Genomic DNA, 20,278 nt, shown 5'->3' with positions numbered 1-20,278 from the left:
GTTTTCATTATTATTATTATTATTATTATTATTATTATTATTATTATTGTTATTATTATTTCGCAGTGGTTCTTCCTGTGCAGTCCAGATCTGTCAAGTTATTACCTTTTATATATTCTGATTAACATGTTCACGATAAATTCAAGCTAACGATACTGTAACATATTCTCCTGCATTCGCATTCACCTAAATGGCCCTGATACGCTTCATGTGAAAGGAGACCTATTTTGTATTCTCACCCCCCAAAAACTCCTCATTAAATAAATCCATATTTTTATTTCGATTAAGAAAGAGAAGCCCCAATGCTGCTACATGGAATCATGACATTACCACAGCAGGACACGCAGGTCAACAGCAACTAGTCCTAAACCTGAGCGCCTTTACGCCCCCGTCTCTGTTATCTGGAGCCTGGTGAATCGCTGCGAACTTGTCTGAATGTGCAGATATGTATCCATGTTAGGCGCGTGTGAACAGGGCCGCGCGGGGCCGGTGACGACACGCTTATCTTTAACCATGCCCCCTTTGCAATAAACGGAGAAGAGCCTTAGTGAAAATATATTTAATAATTAATCAAATGCAAAGTTACACAAAGGGAATGCAGGACAGATAAGTGAGAGCTGATCCTTAGAATATAAAGAGTTAGACCTACTGCAAATATTTGAGTCCCCTCCTCAACAGCAGCATCACGAGGGAATGCCACAAAAACGCCGGGCTGCTGGAGGATGTCGCCTCGTGCACGTTAGGTTTCTGTAGGGCTTTTTTTTCTTTTTCTTTTTTTCTTTTCTTTTTTTGCACCAGGTGGCCGTACGGTCCAGCAAAAAATCCCCCTTTTTTCAGGCACTCTGAGCGTCCCACAGGTTCATAGATAAAGAGGCTGGTCATTCCTCCTGAGCGTTCTCTAAGTGGGAGCTGGAGCCATCGGGCCGGTCAGCCTCTGCGGTGGATCGCTCCTGCTCAGAGAGCTGCTCGCTGCTGGGGATGGAGTTCTTCTTAGGGCGACCTTTGGGCTTGGTCGGGGACTCCAGGCCGCCGCCCTGCAGCACCTGCGGGAGAAACTCGGTTTTAGCCTCAGAGTACAGACGGTGACTCATACATGCGATTTGGCGTCCTTAACAAAGTTGCACACCAACATATTCAATGCAGGACCCCCCCCCCCCCCCCCCCCCAAAAAATAAAATAAAATAAAATAAAATAATACTGCTGAATTTATTCCGCTGAACTGCATTTCCCATCAGGATACGTTGAAAGAATGGAAAGCAGAAGCATCTCTTTACTTTTGCGTTGAGCTTGCATGTTAAACAGACTGTATTAAGTCCAGCCAACTTACAATTTTCTTCCATTTCATCCTCCTGTTCTGGTACCATGTTTTCACTTGGAGCTGACTCAGACCGAGAGACTCTGCGAGATCTATTCTGTAAGACACAAAATCAAACATATCATTAGAAGAAGAAGAAAGCAGTGTGGACCACACTTCCAAAGACCTCATCAAGTCACCAGGATAATAATGAGGTTTTATTGCTACCTGTTGCAGCTTGTAATAGCCTCATTTCGCTTTAGCTTTCTAAAGGTGGAACGACCCAGATCAAATGGAAGCTCTCACCACCGGCCACCGTGAAAGCGCTCAGGTGTGGTTTGAGCAGCCAGGTTAACGCAGCAGTTTTAGATTAAAAGCTGGACGAGGTTCGTTCGTTTAAACACACACTCAGTGTTTCAATGCAAATAGGAAACAGATAATAAAGACATGAATTAGTGATGTGAGAGAAGTTTTGCAGTGCTGTGAAGCAGTCTGCAGGTTACAGGCTGGAATAAATCCTACAGTAAGTCCCGGGAAAGCAGCTGTCTTTATCGCCATTATCCTCGGCGGTTTCCTGCGCACCTGTCGGGTGTAGAAAGGTACTTCTGCTTCTCGAATCGTTTCTCCAGGCCCATCAGCTGCAGCTCGGTGAACACGGTGCGGCTGCGGCGGCCCTTCTTGGTCTTGCTGCCTGCGTCGGCTCCGTGCTCCAGCTTCCCGCGGAGGTGGAGGTCCAGCGGCAGGTGGTGGGACGCTGCGCCTACCTGAAGGCCCGGGGCCGCGGACAGGAGCGGGGAGCCCAGCGAGCAGGACAGCGGGGACATGGGGAACTTTAGGAGGCTCGTCTGGTCGGCTTTAAGCACTGTGAACATGGCCGGGAAAGGAAACAACATATTACCCACGGCAATGAGGAGCAGATTTCAAAACGAGTTGGTTTTATTTACTCGATGTTTTCGAGGAGTGGGGACCCAAGGGGGGAACAACGGCGTAAACTACAAGTGGACCTTTAAAATCGATTCCCTGATCGTTTAAGGTGGGCAGCTCTCGGAGGCTAAATGAGTTCCCCGCAAACGAAAAGTCGTTTTAATATCGTGTGTTTTCTGCAGAGGACGCATGTGACAGCACGCACACGCTGGAGCAGATTTCAAAGCGCTGCTGCCACACGGACAGAAAAGTATGAATGACGTAGATACGATTAAGTTCTACTTATTTCTGATACCAAACATTATAAGCGTGGAAGGTTAGAATAAGGCGTCAGTATTATTGTGTTATTGTCGTTAGACATGTTTTCAAAGGTTAAAGGTCACATGATGTGAACATTAAACGAAACAAAGCACAGCTTCAAGCTTTAAAATTGGAGTAGCTACTGTGAATATTAAAGAGGCCTGAAATTATTATTAATAATCGGGAAAGGAAATTAGTCTTTCTCGTTCTGTGACTCGAATTGGAAAAAAGGCAAATGCAGTTCTACCCTAAACTACTACTACTACTATTATTATTATTATTATTATTATTATTATTATTATTATTTCTAGATATTGATCCATCATATTTAGATACCGTCACCGAGCGCTCATCAAAAGAAGAGCTAAGATTAACATGAATCTCATCGGTGATCCACGCTTTAACTCATTTAAGCTTCTAATATGTTTTTGTTTCTTATGTTATATTCTGTTTCTTAATCAGATAAAACCCATTATTTAAAAACTTTACAGTAATTCATTTTCATAATGCGCCTGCCTTTTTCTTGTTTACAGTGTTACTTAAAAACAGCGATAAGAAAGGAAACATTTCCCCCATGCCTACATTTGTAATTAAATGTGAAATCCCCTTTGAATGTTTCGCTATTGTATTAAATATTAATGCGTGTATTATCCCGGTGTGTTTTTTCCACACCGCTATGAAAGACTCATCCATCTTTTGCCTTACCCAGTTGGTTATGGAAAGGCCGCGCAGAGAGTAGAGCTTGTACTCCGAATTTAAGCAGCTCCCCGGCCGGAGCCGAAACTTTGTGCTCCGGGTGATCTGTGAGGATCTCCTCTATCATGAAACTCCTGTAGCGATGAGTTCTGTGGTCTGCATGAACATCCGGAGGATAGTAATGCGCCCCCATGTCCAAAGGATGCTGCATAATCTGGCTGTCGGTCACCGGAGCGCGTTTACCCGATTATCACTCCCTTTCAGTGGCCCAAGCCGGAACTCATATTCCCTCTGTTGCGCTGCTGTAGTCCGAAGATCAACGCTGTGGGCAAAGTTATCCTCAGATTTAGGATCAAGGCAAGTATTGAGTACAGGTTGCCGACTTTTTCTGTGCGCCTGCGGCTCCTGGTTTCTTTTTTTTCTCTTTTCTTTCTTTGTGTTTGTTTTTTCTTACGCTCTACTTCTGTCCAGATTTGATCCCATGTGGAGCAGAAATCTGGAACCGAAAGCAAAACTTTGACCCAAAACTCCCAAATCCTGCCGCGTTCATGCCCGGTCCCTGCGTGTGAAGCGCGGAGCTATTTGTCAGGAGCGGAGCTCGTCACCTTGGCAGTGAGTTGAGGAATAAGCTTCGGATTTTAAGAGTCTCGTCATAGCTCCACCTCTTCTCGGGGTTTGTGTGCTGTCTGCCTTTGCTGACCCAAAGTTACATGCAAAGCCACACTTGTCCTGCATGGATTTATGCAAAAGGGAAGAAAATAAGGACCTGAGAGGACGGGCCTGCAAGTGACTTTTATATGTTATTAAAGTCACGAGCCTGGAGACTTGGAGCAGTTAGTGTGATACTGCAAAATGGAACACAGGGAACAAATGTTTGATATGTGATGCTTTTTCAGAATGTGATATACTTTTTTATTCATAAGCAATCTGTTGTTGGTTATTACCCATATTAGGCCATTGCATTAAAATGCATTCATTTCGCCTGTAACGCTGTTGCCAATAAATAATCAATAAATGAAGCCCATCCCCTTTTCTCTACTGCTGTGTTCCTTTATATGGTGCAATGAATGTAAAAAAAAATATTACCGCAGATATGATTCAAAATCATTGCTGTCTCACCGCTGAGGTAGTTCCCTGCTTTAGGTGAAACATCTCCGGCATCTTCACTTTTCACTATTTTTTCTCTGAAATTGTGAAAACCCTCCCACAGGACAGCTTCAGCGGCTTTGAAAGCCGCTTGGTCGCACTGTGTTTTAATCTATAGAGCGGTAGAAGTAAAGGACAGTGATTCACACAATATTTGTTTTAAGTTAAAGAGCAGTGGATAGTAGCTAATGGATCATACCACTGTGAGGCATAGGAAGGGGAGTTTTCCAAAACGTAAACATGTGTTTTTATTATTATTATCATTATTATTATTAATAATAATTCATTTATATTTATTATATATTTTAACATTATATAATTCTATTTACTCTGATGCCTAAAGATGAGGAGAACAAAAGGATGATTTTTATATCTGGAAAGTTTTTAAGTGAAACAGCTACGAAAATTATTTTTACAGATTTTATTTCTCTCTCTCTTTAAATAAATACCTAAACAGGTCTAAACAGAAAATCTAAACACCATCTATACACCACCACAACAAAAGAAATGACCAGGAAGTAACAATAAGGGCATGTTGAATATCCAATAATCTGCAAAAGGTTTTAACCACTTGTTGGTTTCAGTTCGCATTCTTAAATCCACAGTCTCTGGGACTCTATTAAGCACTTTGTGCAGCCACATGGCTGTGAATGATAATTCCTGAGAGCTCTGCTCGATGTGCAAGAAGACACCGGGTCAGAAGAATAGTGCTCTGTGTCCTCACAGATCCTTGTACCTGTCAAATAGACTCTGTGTGGCAGCGTACAGATGAGAGCTGATGCTATTTGGTAAAGTATGATAATGATTCAGCTCTGCACACTGCAGGTTGTTGGGTAACAACCTCCCCCTGGTGGGCATTTCGGAGATTGCAGATTATGCTCCTTGATAACGTTTCTGCAGTAAAAATCAAGAAAAAATACATATACTGCCTTTAGATGCTTCTACTGCTGCCCTCCATAATCACGTACACAGGTTTTGCTTTCCTCACCTTGTATGTTTTCTTAACATACATATTTCTCACCAAAAATAACAAAACAAAACAAAAAAAAAACCCCGAATGTGAATATTTTGTTTTCTTATGGATAGTTTTCACTGTTTTTCATTTTCAGAGAACGACACACTCAACGGTCATTTATTAAAGCAAAAACTGAATACAGATTATGTTTTCTGAACAATATTATAGTTACAGTGCACAAAGTAATCTAAACCATATTGGTCTGGCTCATTATTTACAATGTGAAGATATGAGTGTTTCTTGAATCTTTACATAGTCAAACTAATAAATTGTATTTAGGAAAAACAAGGCGAGTTCCAACAAACAATATGCTACCACTAAATGAGAAGAAACATTACCATTTTTTGAGACAAAAACATTTAATAATGTCACTCATTTCAGACAATGAAGCAGTTTCTTCACAGTTGATCACACTGACCTTGATTTTCTATACACAAAACTTAAAAGAACATCAGAATACAGTCGCTATTCAGTATACACACCTTGTCCTATGTATTGTACCAAAACAATGTCCATTTATTTTCCAAATATAGAAAGAGCATCATCTTTTTCAAATTTTTCATTTGCTGACACTGATACAAAACTCAACGTCTTACAGGGTATAAGTGAGTTCAGCTACAGCAATGTTCAGATTGATGTGTGTGGTAGCTCATAGTCACTGTCAAATATCACTCATGACAACCTTTTGCTGGTTTGTATGCTTGTATTTGCTGTTCTGATCTTCCTTTACCATGCAGCCTACCTGCATCACTATAATAAACAGCCACTAGGATGCACCAGTGGACTACAGGAACGAGCTCTGTTTCTCAAGGATCATCTTTCTGTTATCCCGCAGAAGCAGCAGTGTGGCCAGCCAAATGAGCTCTGTACAAAGAAAAGAAATCTGACTTCTGCTCTCCTAACCTTTACCATATCATTTTTCTGAATTCAGGGGGTCATTTCAACAGCTAAAAATAATTGCTGGTACCCAGTGGTGCTTACATTGTAGGTATAGTGGAACAGGGGAGTAAAAAAAAATAAAAAATAGACAAAAGCAGTTTAGCACTACAGCTAAATATTGTTTTGTGTTTGTTTTTTTCCTCTTCTTCTCTTTTGCCTACATTTTAAGCACCATTAGTTGCTAAGTTCTTTATATCAAGGGTGCAGATTTGGTTTAGGCATTGGTGGAGACAGATGATTCAACCACCGAATGCTGCCCTGTTTCTTTTTTTTTCCTTTTTGTCTTTGCTTCTTGATAAAAGCAGAAATATACTTGCCTACATATGCCATTCTACATGCTTTTAAACCATTTAAAATTACAATTCATAGTTTTATATGTGAATTATATAAAGTTAAATTACTATTAAGCAAATGACGGACTAAGTATTTTAGGCTTTAGTTTACTTCAGCCATGTAACACAGGGTCTGGCTACCATAATCTGTAGTGGGCAAAAGCAAGATGACTGATCAGAGTGAATCACAGTCTGGCCCAAATAGAGAAGCACCAGTTTCTAGTGCAGGGTTTAGGCCCTTTGGTATGATCCCTATGTTTAATATGGTCACAACTAAATTTAGAGGGAAGCATTCAGATATTAGTCTAGGTGAATGGAAAAGTAATTTGCAGACAACATTTGCTTTGCAAGGAGTTCCTGTAGATTTTAGAGCAGAATTAACACTCTGTTACTTAGAAGGCAAGGCTAAAAGAGAGATTTTAATTCTAGCACCAGAGAAGTGTAATTGACCTGAGCTAATTTTTAATGAGTTAGATAAGTTGTATGGGGATAAAACAACTGCTTCGGTCCTGCGCTCTCAGTTCTTCAACGCTCGCCAAGAAACACATGAAGACATCAGTTCATTTGCACTGAGATTACAAGAACATTTTCTCAGGTTAAAGAGGAAGGACCCTAGAGGTATGAATGACGAAGATATTCTTCTCAGAGATCATCTGGTTGAAGGCTTGAGAGACACTGCCCTTAGAGGTGAATTCAGAACAAAAATTCTAATGAATGATCAGTTGACATTTGCAGAAATTAAAGCAGAACTAATCCTGAGGGAACACGTTTATGGTGAAATGGTTGATCCAGTCCAGTGTTTTGCTGCCAAAGGTGAAAGATACAAGACCTGTAATGCTAAGGATATGGAACAGATCAAATCAGAGTTGTGGGAGGACATGAACAAGCAAATGACTACACAATTCAATGATTTATCACAGACTTTGATCAAAGAAATCCGATCAGAACTTCATCAAGCTACACAAGGGACTTTGGACTGGAAACAGACTGACCAGTCCAGATCAAGAAAGAAAGGAGGGAGCAGACCCAGAGTCTACTCAAACAGCTATGATGAACAAGGTAGCCCCATCTGTAACACTTGTTCCCAGCCAGGCCACATAGCTCGGTTCTGTAAAAGCACGCCTAGATCTGGATCGTTAAACTAGACGACACCACTGTGGCGGCCCAGACAGTGGGTTGTGTCGATGCCAATGGGCCTCAAACTGATGTGAAAAAACTGATTGGAAAAGTTCCTAAAGTCAGCTTGTGTCTTGATGATGTCCCAATACAGTGTATTCTGGATACTGGATCAAATGTGTCACTGATAAAGAACAGCTACTTCTCTAAACACTTCGGCAGTAATGGTATGAAATTGAAGGATGCAAGCAGCTGGCTGGTGCTCGAGGCTGCTAATGGACTAGATATTCCATACCTGGGTTATGTATTGCTACATGTGAAGATTGGACAGGTGGAACTCCCTGAATGTGGTTTTTTGGTGATTAAGGACCAATGTTTAACCGACAGTGAAGGCGTCCTGGCTATGAATGTTATTTCACAGTGTTACGAAAAAATGGATCAGGAGAAGCCCTTAGCCTACCTCTCCTCTAGTGGAGCCGAACAGAGAGCTTGGACTACTGCTTTTCAGATTTGTGCCAGTCAGGCACGGTTTGCAGCTTTAGATGGGTCCATTGGGTATGTACGTACCATAAATCGCCATCCTATACAGATTCCCCCTCGGAGTGAGATGTTGGTTTGGGGTCGTACGAAGACTGGAGTGGATGGCAGGGATTATCAATGCCTGGTGGAACCTGTCGAGGTGGGTGAAGTCTTAATTGCTAGAACATTATCTACAGTCCATGATGGGAGGCTTTTGATTAGGGTCCAAAACCTTAATGACTCACCAATGTACCTTTACAGACATCAGAAGTTGGTAAGACTTTTATTATTGACCCAGCAGATATCATACAAGAGAATAGTGTGAACATGACTCGTGTTGGTGTAAACAGAGTATGGACAAGCCCTGCCCAAGGAGAAATGCATGTTCCCTGATTTAACTGGTCTTCATTTGTCCACAGAGGAATTGGAGAAACTGCAGGCTTTATTGCATAAGCACAGAGCAGTGTGCTCATGCATAATCTTCCTGTGCATGAGGAAGATTATGGATTGACAAGCACCATGCAGCATTCGATTCCTACAGGCAATGCTGCACCAGTCCGTGAGCGCTATAGACAAATTCCACCAAAGTTATATCAGGAGGTGAAGAGTTTGATTCAAGGTATGTTGGATGCTAACATCATTGTGCCTAGTTGCAGTCCATGGGCTTCTCCGATTGTGTTAGTCCGTAAGAAGGATGGGACACTTAGATTTTGTGTGGATTATCGTAAACTTAATGCTGTGACCCATAAAGATGCTTACCCTCTTCCAAGAATAGAAGAGTCACTTGCCAGTTTGGGTAACGCAAAGTATTTTTCCACACTTGATCTTGCCAGTGGATATTGGCAGGTTGGGGTGTCCCCACCAGACAGAGAAAAAACTGCCTTCACTACACCCATGGGTTTATTTGAATTCACCAGAATGCCCTTTGGCTTGTCAAATGCACCAGCCACCTTCCAAACTTGTGCGGGTAACTCCACGTGTAGCACCAAAGTTAATGATGACTCTTGGGTGGAGGATGAGGAGGAAATGGAGAAGGTGTGAGGAGAAAATTGTTAGAAGGCAAAGAAACTCAGACTTGGATATCTTTTTAGATGCTTCTTATTATTAATATTATCATCTTTTTCTTTCTACATAATAACAATAGTATATTACAATATTTTATTAGTGTATACTACTACTGAGCCAATTTAATAGTTAGGATCATCTTACTCAGCAAACAGATAATTTAGAATTCATCCAATCTGTACAAATTTGCTTTTTCTCTGAACAGGTTTGTGCCTACTTCTTAGACTGGTCTTCTGTTTGCCTCATCTCAGATCCAACCTTCGGTCACATTCATTCTCTCTGTTGCATGGCGAACCAAGCAGTTTATTATAATATATATTATTTATATTTTATTTTGTATCCATCAAGGGCTTCGGGTGATCTGCAGTTTCACCCTTTACCAAGCTGGAGACATTTACCTTTTCACACACTTTCCTTGGCCGAACAATGACACAGCCTTAATGTACCTTATGCATCTCTCTATTTTATTTAATAGGTTTTTGTGCGAATTATTTCCTTTTATTCATTTTATACATTCTGGGCATGGTCGTCATGCCAACTATGTTTCATTGTTAATATCAGTTTACAGGTTGTTATCCTTCCTATTATTAGTTTCAATACGTTAAAAATAAGTTCTAATGTAATTTTGTCTTTGTTTATTTTATTTTTGTACTTCTTATATTTATATCTATTCGGTGGGGTCTGTTTCCAACCTTTTTAAACTACTTTGATCTCTAGTTTTCACTTAATAAGGGTTTTGTCAGTCACTGCACTGTAGTGTGACCTGATGCTGATTTTACTATTCAATTCTCAGAAGATACTTTAATAGTAAAATCAACAAACTTAGGTACTCAGCGAGGTGAATTATTAATCTGAACCTATGACAACGACACCTAATAAAGTTACTGAACGTTCTTATTACTTGAGTTTCTCCACACCTAAACATCACTTAAACAGCACTGCATTTGCGCAGATCTCTGACTAAACACTATCAACATTCAACACTATAATACTGGTTACAGTGTTAGATTCAGGAACAACAAACATGTTACACGCAGCATAACCTTTAACTGGTCACTCAGATATTCAAGTCTTAGATCTGATGTAATCAGACAGATGCATAGGTACGCGTCTGTTTGATCTGACTGGGTATCTGGGCTTGTCTGTTAAGGTGGGGTCGACATGCCGTCCAGGTGGGGCATCTTCAAGTCCATGTCTGATTTTCTTGAAGAATGAGGCATTCCTGACAATGACAATTGAGTGTCCATCCCTTGTAGCTGTAATTTCAGAACCCTTAACCTTAGTCACTTTGTAGGGTTTTGCATTGTATGGTGTGGATAATTTGTTGTGTTTGGGTTGGCGATGCAGTACTGTGTCACCCGGACTTAGTGAGTGTGGTCTGGCGCGACGAGTTGCATCTGCAATCACCTTCATCTTGATCTTTGCGCTATCATCCCTTGCTCTCACTTCAGCATCTGAACACTTCCGTGGAGTGGTGTTAACGAAAGGGAGCTTGGTGTATAGCTGGCGTTGAAACAGTATTTCAGCTGGTGAGCTCGCTGTTGTGCTATGAGATGTAGATCTGTACTCATGAAGAAAGATGTTTAGTTGCTGTTTCCATGGTGTGCCCTGCGTCTCGGCAACTCTCAGTGCTTTACCTAGGGTTCTCATAAATCTCTCAGCAATGGCATTCGCCTGAGGCCAACAAGGTGTGATTTTTGCGATGATGGAATCCTAGGTAGTCTGCAAACTGTGAGAAAGCCTCACTGATAAAAGGAGGACCATTGTCAGTTTTTACTGTCCTTGGGATCCCAAACATGGAGAACACTTTGTCAATGACTGGGATAACAGAAGATGCTGATGTTGAGTGTATACTTTCAACGACTGGATAGCGAGAATACTAGTCTGTGATAACGAGCAGGTATTCCCCCGTAGGGAGTGGTGCATAAAAGTCTGCACTGACACTGTGCCAGGGCGTTTCCGGTAATGGTGACATCTGCAGAGGGTCAGTGTGTGTGACAGGTGTGCTAGCTTGGCACGGCAGACAGTTTTGAACTGCAGATTCTGCTTTCCGATCGATCTCTGGGAACCATACTTTGGTACGTAGCAGCGCTTTGGTCTTGACGATACCCTGGTGCCCTTCGTGTGCCAGTTGTATTGCTCTTTCTTGTAGGACAGTTGGAATGACTATCCTCGTGCCTCTGAGAATGAAGTCAGATGAGTCGGCTACTGTTAGTTCACTTTGAACATGTTTGAATGATTTCAAAATGTCAGCATGCTGGGATTTATCTGTTAGATGCCACGTGTTGTTCCTGATGTGACCGATGACTTCCTGCAGAACCTGGTCTTTCAGAGTCTCTGTTTTTATCTCGTGAAGTGTCATGGCTTTTGGGGTGGAGTGATAAGAGAAGAAATTGACATACTCTTCTGCAACCTTACATGCACGAGCACTTTCAGTCTCCTGTGTTGGCACTGGATGACGTGACATAAAGTCAGCTGGATTATCAGCACCTTTTCTGTATTCCACTCTGAAGTTATATGGCTGAAGTCTCAGTCCCCATCTTTCTATTCTGGCAGGTGGTTTTGATCTTGGGTTATTCCAGATGATTTCGAGTGCCTTGTGATCGGTCACCAGTGTGAATGGATGTCCATAAACATACAAATGGAAATGTTCGCAACTCCACACAATGGCGAGTGCTTCTTTCTCAGTCTGCGAGTATCCCGTTTCCACATCACTCAGTGCTCTGCTTGCATATGCAATAATGTGCTTCATCCCCTTTTCATCTTTTTGACAGAGAATGGCGCCCAGTCCTACTGAACTAGCATCAACTATCAGTTCAGTCTGTCTGCTGGGATAGAAGTAGGACATCGTCGTGTCGCTTGTGAGACTGACCTTGAGTGCCTGCAACGCAGTTTCTTGGTCTTGACCCCATGTCCAAGGGGTGTCCTTGTGCGTGAGCCTGCGCAGTGGCTCAGAGATCGATGAGAAGTCTCTGATGAACCTTGAGCAGTAATTGGCCATGCCAAGGAGACTTTTGATGTCATCAGATGTTTTTGGGTTGGGAGCGTGTTGAACTGCTGCAACCTTTTTTTAGGATCTGCTGAAACGCCACCTGCAGAGAAGATGAAACCAAAAAACTCAAGTTTCGTTTTATTAAATTCACACTTCTCTCGATTCAGAGTAAGACCTGACTCTGATAGTCGCTTTAAGATTGCTGTCATGATCAGCCTGGTCCCTGCCAAAGACTATAATGTCATCACTGAGATTTTTGACTCCGTTCAGTCCTTGCAGCATCTGATAAATAGCATTTTGGAACACTTCAGCTGCAGAAGAGACTCCAAGTCCCAGATGAGTAGTGAATGTCGTAATGTAGCGGCTGTCAGGGTGTAATTCAAGTTGGTGGTATCCTGCCCTGAGATCAAGTTTTGAGAACACCGTAGATCCATTCAGCTCATGGATTACATCATCAATCGTGGGCGTGACGTGTGGTTCTCGTTCGATTGCAGTGTTCGCTTGTCTCATGTCCACACATATCCGTACGTCATCCGGATTCTTTGGTTTCGGCAGTGTTACAATGGGTGAAACCCACGGTGTTGGTCATGTAACCTTTTCAATAATGTCATCAGCTTCTAATTTCTGAAGTTCGTCCTCCACTTTTTGACGTAAATGAAAAGGAACACGTCTGTGTGGTTGACAGGTTGATTTTACATCTGTGTTTATGTGCAGTTTCACTTGAAAATCTTTGAGTTTTCCAATTCCCTGGAAAAGTTCTGGGTGTTGTTCTACTAGCTTGTCTGCAACAGAACGTTGAGACTGAGAAGAGACCGCAGTGACAATATGGAGGAGTCCCAAGGCTTTTGAGGTTTCAAAACTCAAAATATTGAAACCTCCTCCTTTAATGACAAAGAAGGAACACCTAACTGTTTTGTCTTGTTTTTCCACACTGCACCTGAACGCACCACACATAGGGAGAGACGTAGATGAGTGGTATGGGTAAATCTTGATGTCTGTAGAAGTCAATGTAGGACGTGGTGTCAGTTTGTTGTAGGTAGCTTCAGTTAAGCAGTTAGCAGTGGCCCCAGAATCGATTAGCACCGGTATCTGGGTGCCCCTTACTCTGATTTCAGTATGTGGGAGTTTAGGATGTTTAGCTGTGTTCACCACATATACATAGGCGTCATCACTGCTGGATGTGTGTCCTGTCTCCACATGTGCAGCGCTATCTGTTACTTGATGAACAGTTTGCGGTGGCAGATTTTTCTTATACTTCTTTCCACAATGTGTCTCTTTTCTCTTTGAGCGACATTGCTTTGCAAAATGATTGTATTTGCCACAAGAATTACAGATTTTGTCTTTGGCTGGGAAGCCTTGCTCATGAGGATATCTGCCTCCACAGTTTCGACAGCGGTTATTCGGCTGCCATGAGGGTGTCCATTTGTTTCTAGCCGTGGTGTCACGTCCTGTTTTGTGCTGTACTTTATTAACTGCAGCTGTCTTGTCAGCTTCCATCCCTGTAGCTTGCAATTCAGACAACTCACATGCATGCCCATGATTTAATAGATCATCCAAAGTTAAATCAGGTTCTCTGAGTGCTTTTCTACGCAGCTGTGATGATGTACAGCTTTGGATAATTTGTTTTGATTTCTGCAGTAATGTCTGCAAACTCAGTTTTTGGCTAGAATCCTAAGCCCGGTGTGATAGTTGTCCAACGTTTCACCCGACTCCTGCACCGCTTTCCTGAACAGATAAATCTGATACTGCACGTTTTTCTTAGGCGCAAAGTACGCTGACAATTTCTGTTTTGTATCTGCGTACTTGTCGTCATCCGTTGCTAACGTGTCGTAAACGTCATGCACTTTTTCACCAGCCACATGCAGCAATAATGCTCTTAATCTCGCATCCCCAGTAATATTCATTGCGGTGGTGTAGTTTTCAAACCTCTGAAGCCATTTTGTCCAGCGAGGTCCGACGGAACCGAGGTCGGTCTCCGTGTCGAAGGGTGGAAGTGGAGTAGCGTGTGCAGCCATGTTCTTGTCTCCTAAGCTCCGGGTAGGGCAACTTCCTTCGTCTTGCTTTGGTTGTAACCTTTACTCTCATCGCCAATGTAATGTTTGCATGCCTCAAACATTAATGATGACACCTTCAGTATTTCTCAGTTCTATTCTTTAATTCTCAGGCTTGCAGCGGCAACACAGTCTGCAGCGCTAACTTGTTCATCTACAGTTTTCTGTTGTCTTTTTTTTTTTTTTTTTTTTTTTAATATCTCCTCCTTCCGCCTTACATTCGACCTTTCAAAATAAGTTCTGTAAACATCACAGGTGTAGTGAAGGCAGTTTTTTCTCTGTCTGGTGGGGACACCCCAACCTGCCAATATCCACTGGCAAGATCAAGTGTGGAAAAATACTTTGCGTTACCCAAACTGGCAAGTGACTCTTCTATTCTTGGAAGAGGGTAAGCATCTTTATGGGTCACAGCATTAAGTTTACGATAATCCACACAAAATCTAAGTGTCCCATCCTTCTTACGGACTAACACAATCGGAGAAGCCCATGGACTGCAACTAGGCACAATGATGTTAGCATCCAACATACCTTGAATCAAACTCTTCACCTCCTGATATAACTTTGGTGGAATTTGTCTATAGCGCTCACGGACTGGTGCAGCATTGCCTGTAGGAATCGAATGCTGCATGGTAGGGCTGGGCCATATTATACCGTTCACGGTAATACCGGTATAATGTTAGGCAACAATAGGAAAATGAAATATCGCGATAGAATATGAGTAAAACGCGCATGCGCAGTGCCTTTGTTTTCATACGCACATGGCCGATTGTTGAGTGAAACAGATGAACCAGAATTGGTTTGTAAAAATGGTGCAACTTCAGTGATGTGGAACTGGTTTGGTGTTTGTCCGTCAGATACACGACAAAGCACATTTTGTTGCAGAACATGCAAGCGGCCGTCGTTATTGTCGTATTTGTCGGACTAAGATGCTCTTAAATCTGGGAGTAATCTGGGTCCTAAACTCTTTATTCTTCAGTTCAAACGAACACTGCAGCATCACTGAGCGTTAAAAACTGTCTAAATTCTTTCATCTTTAATAAAACGATCAGCATTGCTGCTTTACCAGGTGTAACTATGAAGTTTAACTTCCAGGCATCCATTAAAACAAAATTTATTACATTTAACAGAGTTAGAAGTTAGCGGGAAGCTAGCGGAAGTTAGCTCGCTAGTTACCTAAGCATGATATTACATGTTCTGACTGAGAGATTTCTGAAAAAAATCAAACGTACAGCTCTGCTATCACTTCCAACATAAATGAAGACAGAAAACTAAACAGCAGTGACGTTTGTAGGGTTACTGAAGTTGGGCTAGCTGGTATATAATAATGTGCTACGTAATTGCTAGCGACACAGCTATGTTAGCATAACATAAACAGTGAAGCTGGAGGACGAACACTAACACTTTTCCACTTATAAAAGTTAACGTTAAGGTTCCTCATGGTTAGAGACAAATGCAATCGCATGGCAGGGTGCTGTAAACAGACCAAACTTCAGTCAGGAGAACAACTGAGATAATCCATCCACAATACGAGGTTAGTCATTAATATACTGCAACAACATGGGAATAGAGCAGCTGCCAGAGAATTCAACATTAATGAATCAATGGTACAGAAGTGGAGGAAGCAAGAAGAATGAGTTTAATAAAGTTTGATTTATCTGACTGCTTTGTTTCGCTTGATGTGCGTTATAATCCCGTGCACCTTATGGTCCGAAAAATACGTACTGCACACTGCAGTTTAATGTTGCAAAGCACCTCTTTTTAACTTCAGTGGATATTATACATGGTTATGCTCAGGATATGTCAGCCCATTTCTACTGGAAATGCCTTTTGATTAAACTTTCAGCAAGGAATTTGTATTTGCACTGTTACATTTTTATAAAGCTTTAATGTACATAAAAACCAGCTTCTTATTTAAGTGAAAATAAATGGAAGGTTTTCTTTTTGCGCTAGTAATGTTGTGGAGTTGTATTTTGTCTCGCATCAATTATATCGTCAGTTATATCGTTATCGCAAATTTTCAAATATATATCGTGATAAATATTTTTGGCCATATCGCCCTGCTCTACTGCATGGTGCTTGTCAATCCATAATCTTCCTCATGCACAGGAAGATTATGCATGAGCACACTGCTCTGTGCTTATGCAATAAAGCCTGCAGTTTCTCCAATTCCTCTGTGGACAAATGAAGACCAGTTAAATCAGGGAACATGCATTTCTCCTTGGGCAGGGCTTGTCCATACTCTGTTTACACCAACATGAGTCATGTTCACACTATTCTCTTGTATGATATCTGCTGGGTCAATAATAAAAGTCTTACCAACTTCTGATGTCTGTAAAGGTACATTGGTGAGTCATTAAGGTTTTGGACCCTAATCAAAAGCCTCCCATCATGGACTGTAGATAATGTTCTAGCAATTAAGACTTCACCCACCTCGACAGGTTCCACCAGGCATTGATAATCCCTGCCATCCACTCCAGTCTTCGTACGACCCCAAACCAACATCTCACTCCGAGGGGGAATCTGTATAGGATGGCGATTTATGGTACGTACATACCCAATGGACCCATCTAAAGCTGCAAACCGTGCCTGACTGGCACAAATCTGAAAAGCAGTAGTCCAAGCTCTCTGTTCGGCTCCACTAGAGGAGAGGTAGGCTAAGGGCTTCTCCTGATCCATTTTTTCGTAACACTGTGAAATAACATTCATAGCCAGGACGCCTTCACTGTCGGTTAAACATTGGTCCTTAATCACCAAAAAACCACATTCAGGGAGTTCCACCTGTCCAATCTTCACATGTAGCAATACATAACCCAGGTATGGAATATCTAGTCCATTAGCAGCCTCGAGCACCAGCCAGCTGCTTGCATCCTTCAATTTCATACCATTACTGCCGAAGTGTTTAGAGAAGTAGCTGTTCTTTATCAGTGACACATTTGATCCAGTATCCAGAATACACTGTATTGGGACATCATCAAGACACAAGCTGACTTTAGGAACTTTTCCAATCAGTTTTTTCACATCAGTTTGAGGCCCATTGGCATCGACACAACCCACTGTCTGGGCCGCCACAGTGGTGTCGTCTAGTTTAACGATCCAGATCTAGGCGTGCTTTTACAGAACCGAGCTATGTGGCCTGGCTGGGAACAAGTGTTACAGATGGGGCTACCTTGTTCATCATAGCTGTTTGAGTAGACTCTGGGTCTGCTCCCTCCTTTCTTGATCTGGACTGGTCAGTCTGTTTCCAGTCCAAAGTCCCTTGTGTAGCTTGATGAAGTTCTGATCGGATTTCTTTGATCAAAGTCTGTGATAAATCATTGAATTGTGTAGTCATTTGCTTGTTCATGTCCTCCCACAACTCTGATTTGATCTGTTCCATATCCTTAGCATTACAGGTCTTGTATCTTTCACCTTTGGCAGCAAAACACTGGACTGGATCAACCATTTCACCATAAACGTGTTCCCTCAGGATTAGTTCTGCTTTAATTTCTGCAAATGTCAACTGATCATTCATTAGAATTTTTGTTCTGAATTCACCTCTAAGGGCAGTGTCTCTCAAGCCTTCAACCAGATGATCTCTGAGAAGAATATCTTCGTCATTCATACCTCTAGGGTCCTTCCTCTTTAACCTGAGAAAATGTTCTTGTAATCTCAGTGCAAATGAACTGATGTCTTCATGTGTTTCTTGGCGAGCGTTGAAGAACTGAGAGCGCAGGACCGAAGCAGTTGTTTTATCCCCATACAACTTATCTAACTCATTAAAAATTAGCTCAGGTCAATTACACTTCTCTGGTGCTAGAATTAAAATCTCTCTTTTAGCCTTGCCTTCTAAGTAACAGAGTGTTAATTCTGCTCTAAAATCTACAGGAACTCCTTGCAAAGCAAATGTTGTCTGCAAATTACTTTTCCATTCACCTAGACTAATATCTGAATGCTTCCCTCTAAATTTAGTTGTGACCATATTAAACATAGGGATCATACCAAAGGGCCTAAACCCTGCACTAGAAACTGGTGCTTCTCTATTTGGGCCAGACTGTGATTCACTCTGATCAGTCATCTTGCTTTTGCCCACTACAGATTATGGTAGCCAGACCCTGTCGACAACGCCAGTTGTAACACACCAAAAGAAAGACTCTAGGTCTGACCAACCGTCTCAGTCGTGAGCAAAAAGATGACAGTCAATAAAATTCTAAAAGATAATTTATTGACAAAAAAAATATCAAGAGATAAAACAGTCCAGTGTCCCATTTATGAATCGTATAAAAACACACAGTCCCAAGGCCAGAGCCAGCTATGCCACACGGCCAGTTGCACTCCACGTGTTGCCTTTAACAGGGTTAGAAGTTGTCCTTGGAGACCCACCACCCTGCAAGCAAATAGCCAGTGGTCACTCCAGCCTCTGCAACTCTGCTACCCTTAGGCTGTGGCATATAATAGGCCCTGGCCTGCACAGAGAGACAAAACGACACTTTCACTATAGAATTCATAGCACAAAACCCAAACATCTGATTTCATCACATTACATACCTGCACAGAGACAAAACGACACAGCAGTGTTTGTAGTATGGGCTATAAGTAGACCAGTGTATCAGTGCAATCAAGTACATCTGCCTCTAATTAGTCCAACCCCATTCCAGCCATTGGCTCACCAAAAATGTGACACACACACACACAAAACCACTCCCAACCCAGTGCAACTTCACACAATAATATGGAGCTGAATTAACACAGGCACATTAGTCTACCATGTTACAGCCATATTCCATATAAATCAAGTATCATACAAAAATAAAAATAGCTTCAAATACAGTTAAGACAATAAAAGAATATGACTTTAAGGACTTCACAACATTAGTTCAGTTATAGTACACCAACATCGTTATACATTAGCACTAAGGGAACACTGAATGGCCTGGTGGGTTTTGTCCATAAAACTACTCGTCTAAGATTACCACAAAATTATCAATTTCACCTGTGATCTTGTATCACCATTGATCTCTGAGCTTTGTGTTGGTTCGCCTGTCACCTGACAAATAGGACATACATGACAATAAGACTAAAATGAGTAGCTGCTTCAGTGTTTCTGTCAGTTTGTGCAGATCTAGACTCATCAGTAATGTTTGTAGTGTGAGTGCATTTTAAAAACAATTTGTGCAAACTGCACTACGAGGTGGAATATTTGCAAAATCATGACTACTTTGTGATATTTTGTCTCAAAAATTAACCCTATGAAATTATCATTACCATTAGGATGAAATTATTGTGTCTCCAACATTTTAACGTTAGACATATAATTCTAACAGCCTCTGTAAACTAATATACTGGCTTGCTCGAGGCTGCTGTTTTCTCTGACACTTTCAATCAAAAATAGAAATGCTGCTCTGAGACCGAGATAACTAATAGTGCTGCATGTTGTGCAGGTAGTTTCCAAAAAACGTTATTCGTGGTTACATACAGTTTTAGACTGATGTGGGCCAAAGCCTAGCATAGCCTGTAACGTTATTGTGACGGACACATTTTATGAGTTAACTTGGCTTTAAGTGACTTACAGGTTTCTTTGAAAAACACTTTCTTATATCCAGGTTCTTCCTTTTTGCTGCCATCCTCCTCTCCTCCTTGCAGGTCCTCGCAGCGCAGGCTTGCCGCTGCTAAAACTAAACAGAGCTCCCTGAGAGGCACAGCCAATCACATTGCCCATATTTGTCACATGAGGTAGGACTCCAGTAATTTAACGCTTTCTGCACCGCTGGGTGAATGAGACGCTGACAGATCGTTTTTTTCTTTTTCTTTTTATCGATCAAATTATTGGTGGGGACATGTCCCTTCCGTCCATGCCAAATCTACGCCCTTGCTTTATATACTGAAAATGATATCTTAAATTTAGATGAATAA

General features: G+C 41.7%; 1 protein-coding gene across 1 annotated transcript; it reads right to left on the bottom strand.

The window, feature by feature from the left end:
• Positions 1-543: 543 nt before the first annotated feature.
• On the bottom strand, positions 544-3,987 carry barx1 (BARX homeobox 1). The gene is made up of 4 exons (XM_082533618.1): positions 3,224-3,987; positions 1,877-2,156; positions 1,328-1,412; positions 544-1,043 (listed from the first exon to the last, which is right to left on the bottom strand). The coding sequence occupies exons 1-4, from the start codon at positions 3,423-3,425 to the stop codon at positions 879-881; spliced, it is 732 nt and encodes a 243-aa protein (XP_082389744.1). The 5' UTR covers positions 3,426-3,987; the 3' UTR covers positions 544-878.
• Between the last annotated feature and the right edge of the window lie 16,291 nt (positions 3,988-20,278).

The sequence above is a fragment of the Aulonocara stuartgranti genome (genome assembly GCF_965226115.1).
Source record: "Aulonocara stuartgranti genome assembly, chromosome: 5".
Lineage (NCBI taxonomy): Eukaryota > Metazoa > Chordata > Actinopteri > Cichliformes > Cichlidae > Aulonocara > Aulonocara stuartgranti.
Note: the sequence above shows the minus strand (reverse complement) of the source record. Positions and strands in the feature narration are given on the sequence as shown.

Coding starts and splice junctions, on each gene's coding strand:
- barx1 (XM_082533618.1), bottom strand. CDS start 3,425: ATGCAGCATCCTTTGGACATGGGGGCGCATTACTATCCTCCGGATGTT. Junction 1,413..1,876: donor TACCTTTCTACACCCGACAG/GTGCGCAGGAAA, acceptor TGTGTCTTACAG/AATAGATCTCGCAGAGTCTC. Junction 1,044..1,327: donor GGATGAAATGGAAGAAAATT/GTAAGTTGGCTG, acceptor TTTCTCCCGCAG/GTGCTGCAGGGCGGCGGCCT.